Consider the following 12,377-nt stretch of genomic DNA (forward strand, 5'->3'; position numbering starts at 1 on the left):
TCCTCCATATTGGTCCAACACCTGTTAGCTTGGCTCATTCCCACAACCTGAAAGCGACCTAGAGCTTAACATAACTTCAGTAAGACAGAACACCATCAAGTCTCTCTTAGAGAGGGTTTCATTATCTCGATGGCAATGGAGAGACCACATAAACGAGACAATGCCAGCGGCCAACGACGGCTGATATTTATACATAGATCTCATACTATCAGCAAGATGACAACGGCCCTCTTGTAGATATTCATCAAGTGAACCATCTAACCATTCTTGTGGCAAGGAATGATCAGGGCCACATGTCCTGAGAATCCCAAGTTTTATAGAATGACGCGGTATATTTAATCTCTACATGTTAGACTGCAAAAGCATGTCCAGAAGTACATGTCTAGCAGTCTGGTGTCAAGCCCAGAAACACATAGTTTATAAGGCTCTAGTGGCCGGCTTAAGAGATGTTATTAGTTCTATATTCCTATATACACATGCATGAAAGCCCAGCTTCATTCCTCCAGCTCTTTGATTGCTTCTTCAATACTGGGAAGCCTCTGACGCCCCAGATTGAGCCTTCTACGCCACTTCGCTTCCATCTTCAGCTTGGATCTCCGGCGACGAGTACGCGGATAATTTATCGGAGACTCTCCTCCAATAAAGATGAAAACGTCATACACTGCGCCTCCGACCAGGGCACCAGATATGGTAGCCAGCCAGGCGCCCCAAAACCACCATCCTCCTCGTTCGGTGAATGTGCTTCCACCGTATCCTGCCATCAGGGCCACGAGGCGAGGACCAAGGTCTCTGGCTGGGTTGAAACATCTGGACGTTCGTTAGCGCGGCCTTCTCTCAGACAACTTGCAGACAAGCGGGAAAATACATACCCTCCAGTATTATAACCAAACCCGATGGCTAACACAAAGATCAAGAGGCCAATTATGAACAAGTGCATACCCGCACCAGGTGGAGCGTTGCTATCGTCACCCATTGCAAAGATTGTACAGATTAGAATAGCAGCGGCGACAAATTCATTGAAGAAGGCCGTCACATTGCGGACGTACGTCAAGGGCTCGGTATAGAAGCCCAGACCAGTCGCTCCCATTGTGATGCCGGAATCGCTGTTGGAACCGCTGTGGAAAATCGAATCGCGGTAAATGCAATATGCCAGTCCACCGGCCGTGAGAGCCCCCAGAATCTGAGCAATCACATAATAGATACAGCGCCGGCCTGGAAACCCTCGATAAATCCATAGCGCAATGGAAATAGCCGGATTGAGATGTCCACCGCTGATGCCACCAGCGATATAGATTCCCACGGTAATAGCCAGGCCCCACGCCCAGTGAAGAGCGAGTTTGTTACCTGCATCACTTCCCCCAGTGGATATTGCCAGAGTGGCACATAGTCCGATTAACATCGCAACGGTAGTCTGCCCATCCCATCGTCAGTACTGTATCTCTTAGCAATGTTCGGAATTGCCAGGGTATCTTCTTACCCCTAACCATTCTGCAAAAGGTTCCCGCAATTGGTGCCGCACCATAGACCACTTGTTGAAATGCTCCGGCTGGCCCCCGTACGGCTTGCTCCCATCCTCCGTCACCTCGTCTTCCACAGGTCGCGGCACACGGTCGGTGTGGTCCGCATTTGACATCTCTTGGTGCAGCATTGTGTCATCCCGTGTGCCCGACTGAGGACTCGAGACCGCTTGACCATCTTTTCCCTGCTCGTCTCCCTGGTCGGGAGTCGCCTCCAATTCGGGCACTGGTTCTGCCTCTCCCTTTTGTCCTGTTGGGTAGGCAGACGTTGTCCCACCGCCATCATGGCGACGCATGCCTGGTCGGACCACGCGCGGAAGGGGTTTTGCTAGACCCCAAACCGGCTCTTCATTGGTCTTCCCATACTCGGGATTCATGTCATGATACTCTGGATGAATGTAGATCGAGCTCATGTCGGGCTCTCGTGGGCCGGCAAGAGAAGGAATCGTTTGGTTCGTCCGACTGGTCTGGTTTGTCTTCCGTCGTCTGAGTTGAGAGTACCGGGACGGTCGCTGTGATCCGGTGCTGCGGTTCTGCAGTGGTGGCCGCTGTCTGTCTTGTCTCATGTTGTTTGGTTGTTCATCGTCCCTCAATGGCCCCCTTCTATTTTCTTGGGTGGTATTTAGATCATTGTTTCTATCCTGACGGCCATCGGCCAGATCCTGCTCCTCCGGCATCTCGGATCTTCGGTATGTCTAGATTGGAACGCTGGGGTAAGAGGGGGGAATGGATGGCAAGGATGAAGTAGGAGAGATTGAACTAAAATATATAAGCAAAGAATAGAATGAAACGCTAGCTCGGCATATAAAAAGAATTATATCATAACATCATCAGTGATAATACAGAGTACCGTTGACCAAGTTGAATACCAGCATAGGTTCTATCCTTCATTTTCTAGTATCTGTGGGGCTCATGATATCGAAGAAGTGACATAGTACGCCAGAGCCCAATGAGTTATCTCTAATTATGATTGATGTTCCCTGATTATTATCAGTGAGTCGCGTGGCAAACGACCCTATCGCGACTGATTGAGCGGATCCATGATGTCACGAGCTGCCCGAAACCCTTGCGGCTTCATTTGCTTCTTGGCAAACAACAGACCATGGCATCTACTTTTCTATAGACCTCTCTAAACATATCGAGCACCTCCCCTGGACGGCATGCGGGCTCTAGAATGTTCATCGGTGATATTTCGGGATGTATCCCGGTTGGCAGCAGAAACCGGGACGTACCCAGGACTTTCAGGGAACCCGACTAGAGAACACGTCGATCCCGACCTCTAGAACTCGTACGCCCCTGTTGATTAACTGTGAGTGCAACGCATATTGGTAAGCGCCCCATGGCATCAACTGCTATCGGGAAAAGTTCTCCCTTGAGCTTGAATAAGCTTGGTGGAGATCACGACGTAAAAATATCATATTTAGCCCTAGGGATCCACTGACGATCGCTACCTTTGGAACCGGCTGTCCATCCAGCCAATCACTACTGCTGTATCAGGCGGAATTTTCAAGCTTATCCCATTCAGGGTTTCAAATCCCCCAACTTCAGTCACCGATCCTAGCAGTTCACGTCGTGTACGCAAGTGCGTCCTCTTTCTAGAACCTCTGCATGCAAGGCGATTGCAGTGTGGCTACGTCATCGCATGTTAGGCATCCACTGCTCAATATATTCCTACCGTTACTTGCTGGATCGCGTAACCAGGCTTTTCCCTACCAGTGTCTTTTCAAGTCGCCGCTCTATGGCGCCCGTTGGGTGCCATCGACTACAATTGGGGTGTTGCCAGCAGGTTTTTGACGACCAACACACTGTTGTGCTTCTATCGTGGTGTAGTAGAAGATCAGAGCATAAAACCAAGGGACATGGTTATTGATGGGTTATCTTTATTACACTAGTGTGAAGAAAATAATAGACGGCCGAGACAACGCTCATTATAAACTTCGATAAGGTATCCAAAGAGCAACCAGCCGGGAAGAGATGGCGGTACCTACCATCCTTATTGCAAACCCTAGCAGCGTACGGTCTATTATATGTGGTCCACAGGTCCATCCTGCGGCGTACGATGTGGCTGGTGACCCGGTGGTAGCCCTTGGGCAGTCGATTCCGATGCTACCATTCCCGGGGTCGGCATATCATGCAACTCATATGCTTGCTCGTCGTCCTTGTAATCAACCGCGATCCTGCTCACTCCTCCTGGACGCGGAAAGGTTCCCAAGCTATACGTCCGGCCGATTTCCTCCAAATGCTCCCGCTGCTGAACCTCAGTCCACGCGTGAGTACCCTGGAAATCCCGCATCATCTGACTATGTGCAATCCAGGGGATGAGCGACCCAATAGACTTGGGAATGCGTGGCCCACTGAATCGCCCACGGTAGGCGACGAATACGCCAACCATCAGCAGAACATCCAGTGATACAAGTATGATAACAACGAGAATTAACGGGGTTGATGGCAATATACCCCAAATCTCTTGAGTAACTGTCCCTTCGACGGCGACGGAATGAGACTCTGGCAACGGCTGCAGATACAAATCTCGCCAGAGCGTAAAGTAGGTACTGAAGGCTGTTCGGTAGGTAAGCTGGACAGCATTGATCAGAACTGTAGGGTCCACAGAGCCCGAGTTGGGATTCAGCTTCTCAATTGTCCGTACTGTCAGGACTCCCGGCCAGTCATACTGGTAAAATGACGAGTTTGGATGAGCAGGAAGTGTTTGAAGTGACTGGGTGAATGCCCGGTTGAATTGACCCAAAATATCCGACGCATTCTGGTAAAATGCATTGTCAGTGGTCGCGCTTCCGGGCACCGCCTCGTAAGACTGTATGTGACCAGAGTGGTCGAACTGGACCATGAACTCTTGAACGTGAATTGTCGGCTGGCAGTGCAATGCGACTATATTGTCAGTGTGAGACGATGCCCCTTTCGTTATTCCAGCGCGTGAGAACTACGAGTGTAGAAGTCTCACATTCCGTCGAGGCAGAGGATCCCGTTGGAGCCAGATAATGAATAAACCTCTCGGGGTGATCAGAGGCTGCCCATGGCGACTTTACCGAGTAGGTACATTTCGCACCACCATTGAACGGCTTAAACTGCCAGTATGGCTTCCCAGAATCGCTACGGGGAAGGCTTTCACATATCAGATCGGCACCGATACCACGAGTCAAAGCTGTATAAGAAGTACGATCGCGTTCCGGCTCATCGATTGTAATTGGCACAAATGAGTGGTTTGGGGTAGTCCACGGCAGGAAGGGAGCATCTTCAGTGATACTTGTGGGAACAACACTGTAGGTATCCATGACGGGGATATGCGATTGTCTTGCAACCGTGGACAAGTTATAGGTCGCATATAAACCAGAAGCAGCCGTCAAATGTTCTCTTAATTGTGGCTCAAACAGGCCACCGCTTACAACAGTCAGGTCCAGGTCCATAATACATGCCAGTGAGATGATCACGAGCAGGCGAGGGCCTCGGCGCGCGCATTTCCAGAGCACCGCAAACGCGGTTTGACAGCCATAGTTCATCAACAGCGACTGCTTTGCGGTCACCAGTCCCTTCTCTAACTGAGTCCACGGCTCTAGAACGCTGAGGTGGCGAAGCACAGATGCTAAAAGGCCGCTGATCACGGAGGCAACTAGGGTGGGAACAAAGAGCATCGCAGTATACAACACTAGCAGAGGCCAGGTCATGTAGTTAGGGTCGTCCAGACGGAGATAGCGAAGAGACAACCCAAACAAAGCGAGCACAATCGCCAGCGTGAAACACTCAATGCAAAACCACGGTAGTCTGAGGAAATGTGGCATAAGATCCTTCTTTGTCCGAGAATCGCGGGTGGAAAGAGGCACTGGATTTCCATCGAGCGACACAATTTCTAACCTGCGTTCCTTAGGCTCTTCGCTCCACCGGCACCATAGCCCCTTGGCCCATTGGAGAAGCTGCCGGGTGGTGGCTTGGTGGAAATCCGTATCAGGCCGAGCTAGTGCAACTGTTGGACTGAACAGATCCGCAACGATTGCGCACTGCGCAGCAATTGACCCCGGGTCACTTCGAAGAAAGTTAGGGCGCCGCGGGTAGACAAAGGCTAGGAAGGAGAGTAAGATAGATGCAGCACAGAGCATGATTTCCCCATGGATGGCAGGGTCGTGCAACATTTGGAGGATCACTGAGACACTCTGCTGTTCTGCATGAATCATCGTAGGACTTGTGGGATTGAACATTTTGTTCATCGTGACGAGGAAGCGATGATTCCATAAGTTGCGCAGCTGTTGCCGGTACTGTTCGAGGTCTATAAAGTTGGATGGGGACTCCGTCTCCAAGACGCTTGACGAGCTAGTAGTGTGAGCAGTCCGTTTCATCCTCGCCGCTCGAGGTCCGACGCGAAATTGATCCTCAAATTTGTCGATACTGAACTCAGACGGACTGAGACTGCTAACTGTTCCAGGATGGATCTGGGCTGCGACGATTGACGTGTTTGTGGCGATGAAGACCTCCGCTTCTGCGGAATGATAAGTGGCCCCACAAGCAAACGCCGTGGCACTTGAAGTCTTTATGGAGTTATTTTTCAAAACATCACCTTCAATCAAGGCACCATACAAGGTGGGTGAACCGCAGCCACTGCCAGTGAATGCAGAAGTAGCATTCGAATTCCGGGTAGATTGCCCTGGCTCCCAATAGCGAAGCTGAAAGCGACCAGGCTCGGTGGGAGCGATGCTGTCAAGTGCGAAGTTAATCGAGCAGTTCGAAGTGCTATCACTATCATTCGGAGTTGGAAGAGATATAGGGCGCATATTCCATGAAATTATCTGTTCGCCATGTAAACTTGTATGGGCTCTAGGGTGCCTCGTGGATGTGATCCCCTCTAAAGGCGTGTCTACACAAGTCAGATTTGACCAATATATCGTTTGGTTCAAGCGTAACATAGATGTATCATTCTCGTCATCCACAGGCATTGAAATCGGTGCCGCTGCATAATGGGGTGATCGAAGCAACAGAAAATCGGCCTCTTGGGTGAACTCGTCGCGGCCAGATGGTTCCGCTGTAACCAACGCCTTTTGCGTTTGCAAGTCGACAAGGGCCGGCCATATTTCAATTGTCTTGGGCTCAGTCAGGCTCAGCTCCCCCATCACTATTAGCCCAGCAAATAAGGAGGGCAAGAGCATCCGGAGGACCAGTGACATGAGCGACACGCAAAGAACAATCCAGTGGCGGTTGCGCGCGGCGGTTATCGGCGCGGTGATACCGTAGCAAAAGCTGTAGTTTGTGAAAAGTACTCTTGCTGAGGTACCTCTCGGCTTTGCCAGCTGAAAGTAAGGCTCCAGTCGCAGCACATCACAGGAGCAGAATTCCCATAGATTCACGGCGACCAGCGCTACGACCGTTGGACCAATGATGTAGGCAACTGACACCGTCGTGGGGAGGTCGCTGGCATCCTTGTAGCGTACGAGCCAGCCAATTCTATCGTTGTACCGACGACAAATGTCGAGCGCGATTGTTATCAGCAGCAAGAAAGCTGCCAGTGTGAGAAGGTATGGTGCTCGTAAAGGTACAGGCCTCCACGCATCTTGTGGATCCCACAGCGGTTCTGTTCTACCGGTTGTTGCCGATCGGAAGGGCCATCCTATGCATATTTTAGTCCACGCTGAACGTATTGAACTTGTCATGAGGTTCATACCTGGCCGTCTCTTCCGTGTCAGCGTTGTTATGGCCCATCTCAAGCTCATTTGCCGTTTTTCTGGTCGAATTGGTATCTTTGCAACGAATCGTCATCCCGTATGAGCTTGAACACAAGTTGACACAGTTACCATCTCAGCATCTGGGATAACGACGCGACATGACAACGTTCTCGTGCCAGGGGAGAAATCAAGCGCAGCCCCACCGGTATAATCGTTTTACTTGTTTGCCACAAACTGTGGCTGCCTGGTCGAAGTGGAGTGCACAGATAACATACTAGCCCTATCCCGCACCTTTGATAGGTCTTGGAGGTCCCCACTAGCTAATTACGCTCTGCGCTTGTCTTGGATTCTGGGATTTAGCATACTCTATACAGTCAGTTTATTGGAGGTCGGAATTTCTCTTGTGCAAGGTGGAGATGCGAATGCTTGGCTTCAGGTACGCCCAACCTCAACTCCTTATGCACCTCTGCTTATACGGCTTAGTCATTATGCCTTATGCCTTCTCCATTGCATGTACAAAGCTCGAGATATTGTACGAAATTCATTTGACCCAATCCAATATCATAATGGAGAATGCCTATATAAATTATCAAGCGCTCCTGATCCTGGCGGCAAAAATTATAGAAACACACGACAGAAGTATTTATACCGCATCCCTAGGTATATATTCCTCTTCAGTAACACTTGGACATTTCCTTTCAGATCCAGCGGTATACACCAATCGACATCATTTCTTTCGTGTAGGGGGCCCATCAAAACACAGTCAAAGCAGGTGAAGCGGGATCTCGGGGGGCTGAAAACCTCGTCTGAATGAAAACCTTCTGCATGCCATCTGCACGACGGTTGAATAAGTCATAGACCTTCTCCATATCGTTGAGGTCAAAGCGATGAGTGACCATATCCAATGGGCAGATTGTCCCTTTTTGGATGAGGGCGAGTAGTTCATTCCAGTACTTATGCACCGGCGCTTGACCATTTCCATTCAGGTGAATCCCCGTCTCCATCAAGGACCCAATATTGAAGTGATTGCACTAGGCCAGGGGTTAGTGATTGACAATGATATCAAAGGTCGCCACCTACATAGCCGGTATATATGCCGGTGACCCCACAACACCCGAAGCCTCGAACGGATTCAATCATCTCGTTCAAGAGTTCCGATGTGTCGTTCTCCATGCCTAATGTCCTCTGGATGGCGTGGCCCAACCCCTTTGCATACTCGCCAGCGGCACACTCAATTGCGATGTCTGGACCGCGCCCATCACACATTTTTTTCAACAAGGTTACCACTGTTTCTCCGCTCGGAAGTCTGGTGAAGTCAATCGTCTCCAAGTTCGGAACCTTTGTCTTCATAAAATCGAGCCGCCATCGTCCCTCTCCACCGTCAATCAGGATGATTCGGCTGGCGCCATTCACAACCGCAAACTCCGCTGCCATCTGCCCAATAGGGCCTGCTCCCCAGATGGCAACGGTGTCTCCCTGTTTAACCCCGGTATCAACCACAGCATTCCACGACGTGGCCAAGACGTCGGATAGATAGAGCCCTTGTTCGTCCGGTACATCATCTGGTAACGGCAGTAGATTCACGTCCCCAAAGGGAACCCGCACGAACTCCGCCTGTCCCCCTGCAAACCCTCCGGTGAAGTGTGAATATCCAAACATACCTGCCGTTCGGCGGCCATAAAGAGCCTTTTCGCTCTCACTGCCATTGGTTCTTTCACACAACGAGGACAGTTTCTTTTCGCAATAGTAGCATGTCCCACAGGCAATCTGGAAGGAAGCGACGGCTCGGTCGCCAATCTTGCGTTTCTTGACTTTGGGGCCGACTTTCTCCACAATCCCGCAGAACTCATGGCCCAGAATGTCGCCTTTGTGCATCTCAGGTATGGCCGCTATAGAAGAGGTCAGGACTGCAGCTCAATTTGGGAGCCAGTCACATACAGTGAAGGAGATGAAGATCGCTTCCACAAATGGTACTTCCTGTTACCCTCAGGATCACATCTTCATCGTCCACGATGGTTGGCCGAGCCGTTTCCACTGTGGTCAGATGAAGATGGTTAGTATCTTTTCACTTCCAGCCGATCAATTAGTTGTTCGATAATCCACTTACCAAGCTTCACTTCATTCTTTCCTTGCCACGTCAAGGCTTTCATTGTCTGGGTGGGGTCTCCGTGGCCAGTATCACCATAGTTGCTGATGTCCGTAGTGAGAGCCGGCTTTGCGCTAGACATTATTGCGGGAGGTGCAGTAACCTCAATGTGAAGAGGATGACAAGGTTATTGGTTTGAGTATCTCTTCCAAGATATGTGATAGAGGGTAGATTATATAGATATAGATAAGTGCCACTCACGTAGCACTAGTACCACGCGCCTAAGACGTCACTCTGATGCCTTGATCTTCGAAACTTTCCTATGCGCTATTTCCTTCAATATCTACATCATGGTTGCCGGACAAAGTATCCCACTTGCCTTTGGCATCTTGTAGTACGACTATGTGGCCAACCAGGATTGCTTTATCATTACAGCCCGCGATCACCGCACCGGACACGTTGTCTTTCCAAGAGGGATCGACCGATGAGTGTGCTCCTTATCGGGTTCTCAGTTCCGCCGGGATGCATCTGACTATGCACTTTTTGTGCACCGGACTGTGAGCCTGAATACCGGTGTTGTCATAGCTGCTGCACGGCGGGAGAAAACTACATACGATGATGCAGTGGTCAAAGCTAGGAGCAATGACGTTCCCCACAGTGCTTCCGCTACAGATCCACGGGTTGATAATAGTCAGACTTTGCTTAGGAAGCTCAAGTCGGCAAGAAACTTCTGTCCCCAGTGGAACCAACCAAGGAGTGTCTGGTAGCCCCACAAAACAGAACTTTATGATGCATGAAGCCAGATAAAGCCCATTCAAAAATACCCATGTGGGTCATTACTGCCGATCTGGCCGCTGATCAGTCGTGTTTGACGTGGGTCAAGGGCCTCGACTCTATCTAAGTGAGAAGTATCTCAGGCTGATTTAGGAGAGAGTAATTGGCCAATGACTACTTAAAATAACTACCCATCAACGTTAAATCACAAAGTAATCTAAATGATTACCAAGCGGTCCAGGCTTTACTAGATAGAAGACTAGTTAGGTGTCTCTCCACCCAGGGTCGGAAGCAACCTAGGATATCTTAGCTTGGCAACTATATCCATATCGTAGGGCTAATGGTTATGATCCGGGACGGTCATATCCAGTACATCCTTTGAGTCACTCGGGTAGACCCCGTTTCCCACCGCAATGTCGATTGTCTTAAAGCAAGCCCTCCCCTCAGTACTTCGCTCAATATACTGGTACTCACTCTTATGTCCTACACCACTGCAAGGTATCAGGAATACAAAACAACTTTTACGCAGTAGAAAATGGTCTTTACCACAAAGGCAGTCATCGCGTCCTTTGGCGGCAAGCTTCTGAAGCTCAGTCACAAGGCCACTTCGACCAGATGTGAGATGGCTTTCAACCTCTATCTTCCCCCGCAGGCCTTTGAGGATCCGCCGAGGAAAATTCCCGTCATGATCTATCTATCTGGCCTGACATGTACCGCCGATAACTGCTCTGAGAAAGGGTTTTTCCAGCACGTGGCCTAGCAAGAATGGAATCGCAGTGCTATATCCCGATACTAGTCCTCGTACGATTCCTCTATCCTTCCCGCGCTGCTATTTCTCGATGCACTTTTGATGCTCGAGCCGTCATTTGAAATTCAGCCGCATGATTATGGTGCTGAAATAACTGACACTTCATAGGGGGCCTCAACATTCCAGGAGAGAACGATAGCTGGGACTTTGGCACGGGTGCCGGGTTCTACGTAGACGCCACCCAAAAGCCTTACAATGAATCGTACAATATGTACACGTACGTGAGAGAGGAGCTGCCCAATGTGGTTTTCCAGCACTTTCCCCAGCTGGATCCCGAGAGGGTCAGCATCACGGGCCACAGTATGGGCGGCCACGGAGCTTTAATGTTGGTATGTCTCGAATTCGTGTGCTTCACGGTGTTGACATAGCATGCGCACTTCGTCCTTCCTTTTCATTTATAATTCAGGGGAGTCCGTGCTAACAGCAGACAGTACCTTCGCAACCCCGGGAAATACCGATCTGTCTCTGCGTTCGCGCCGATTTGTAACCCTATCAACTGCCCTTGGGGCCAAAAGGCCTTTTCAGGTTATCTCGGAGAGAATTACCAGGACCTATGGAAAGAATACGATTCTACTGAATTGGTGAAAGGATGGAAAGGTCCCTTGAAAATGCTTATCGACGTAGTTCGTGTCCTCCCCCTCCCGGATCTCTTGTGTCCTCCATTCATAGACTGACTTCAGTCCAGGGTACTGGCGATAATTTCTACAGGCAAGGCCAACTTCTTCCCGAAAACTTCGAGAAAGCAGTCACTGAAGCTGGAGTCAAGGGTCTACAGATACGCTATCGGCCAGACTACGACCATAGCTACTACACAATGGCGTCATTCTCGGATGACCACGTTGCGCATGCGGCAAAATATCTTGTATAGTATCCAAAGGTTACAAAATAAGACATCATGGAAGCAGTCGCCATGTCCTTTCTTAATAATTTCCAGTAAATGATCCATCTATCAGTGTGTATATTGAATGTGCCACCTTTAGCATGATTTCCATACATAGAGCAAATAGAGTTGTATTCCAAGGCGCCACGACGCATTCAACCTAAGCCGCTAGAACCCAGAACAATGGGCCGGCGAGCATAATTAGCCAGGCGCTGTGTCGATTCAAATTTAAATATCTATAAAACAGGTCGAGTGACAGCACTTCCGACGTGTGTTGTATTCTATAGTAGGGCTAATCGTCTTCGACAAAAACAGTAGTACTAGCTGACCAATCAGCAGCAAGGACCCGAATTTATACACCTTCCCGAGCTCTGTACAGATGGAATCCTCTGCAACGAGAATCCGGTTTAGCTCAATTCCCCCCATCAAACGGCGAGTTGCCCAATTTGGGTGTCGGGGAGGGATTTTTGAGTTGGAACTCTCTTTCAACCCTCGTGCAAGTTACATGGCCCTCCAGTGAGTCACGACACTGACCTATCCCGGCCGGGGCTGGAGCCTCGAGTGCCTCGACGTTACAAATCCAAGCCATGTACTATGGGTGACAAGGAGATGGTGAGGGGCTGATGAGGGGGATGAGGGGGTATGAAGC

The 12,377-nt window shown here is 50.0% G+C and overlaps 4 protein-coding genes across 4 annotated transcripts; 1 reads left to right on the top strand and 3 right to left on the bottom strand.

The window, feature by feature from the left end:
* Positions 1-436: 436 nt before the first annotated feature.
* Positions 437-2,401, bottom strand: BDV37DRAFT_236891 (MIP/aquaporin family protein). Its single transcript, XM_032080650.1, has 3 exons — positions 1,478-2,401; positions 870-1,411; positions 437-807 (listed from the first exon to the last, which is right to left on the bottom strand). Exons 1-3 carry the CDS (start codon positions 2,192-2,194, stop codon positions 495-497), a joined length of 1,572 nt encoding a protein of 523 aa, XP_031946461.1. The 5' UTR covers positions 2,195-2,401; the 3' UTR covers positions 437-494.
* Positions 2,402-3,094: 693 nt separating this feature from the next.
* Positions 3,095-7,228, bottom strand: BDV37DRAFT_293760 (DUF3433 domain-containing protein; the record flags this gene model as incomplete). The annotated part of the gene is made up of 4 exons (XM_032089492.1): positions 3,095-4,430; positions 4,477-5,589; positions 5,620-7,146; positions 7,180-7,228. The coding sequence occupies 4 exons, from the start codon at positions 7,226-7,228 to the stop codon at positions 3,541-3,543; spliced, it is 3,579 nt and encodes a 1,192-aa protein (XP_031946462.1). The 3' UTR covers positions 3,095-3,540.
* Positions 7,229-7,932: 704 nt separating this feature from the next.
* On the bottom strand, positions 7,933-9,430 carry BDV37DRAFT_293763 (zinc-dependent alcohol dehydrogenase; the record flags this gene model as incomplete). Its single annotated transcript, XM_032089493.1, has 4 exons — positions 9,288-9,430; positions 9,119-9,214; positions 8,261-9,069; positions 7,933-8,211 (listed from the first exon to the last, which is right to left on the bottom strand). The coding sequence occupies exons 1-4, from the start codon at positions 9,406-9,408 to the stop codon at positions 7,933-7,935; spliced, it is 1,305 nt and encodes a 434-aa protein (XP_031946463.1). The 5' UTR covers positions 9,409-9,430.
* A 1,145-nt stretch (positions 9,431-10,575) lies between these two features.
* Positions 10,576-11,716, top strand: BDV37DRAFT_278118 (putative esterase; the record flags this gene model as incomplete). The annotated part of the gene is made up of 4 exons (XM_032085956.1): positions 10,576-10,750; positions 10,957-11,177; positions 11,280-11,471; positions 11,534-11,716. 4 exons carry the CDS (start codon positions 10,576-10,578, stop codon positions 11,714-11,716), a joined length of 771 nt encoding a protein of 256 aa, XP_031946464.1.
* Between the last annotated feature and the right edge of the window lie 661 nt (positions 11,717-12,377).

This window comes from Aspergillus pseudonomiae (genome assembly GCF_009193645.1).
Source record: "Aspergillus pseudonomiae strain CBS 119388 unplaced genomic scaffold BDV37scaffold_3, whole genome shotgun sequence".
NCBI classification, from domain to species: Eukaryota; Fungi; Ascomycota; class Eurotiomycetes; order Eurotiales; family Aspergillaceae; genus Aspergillus; species Aspergillus pseudonomiae.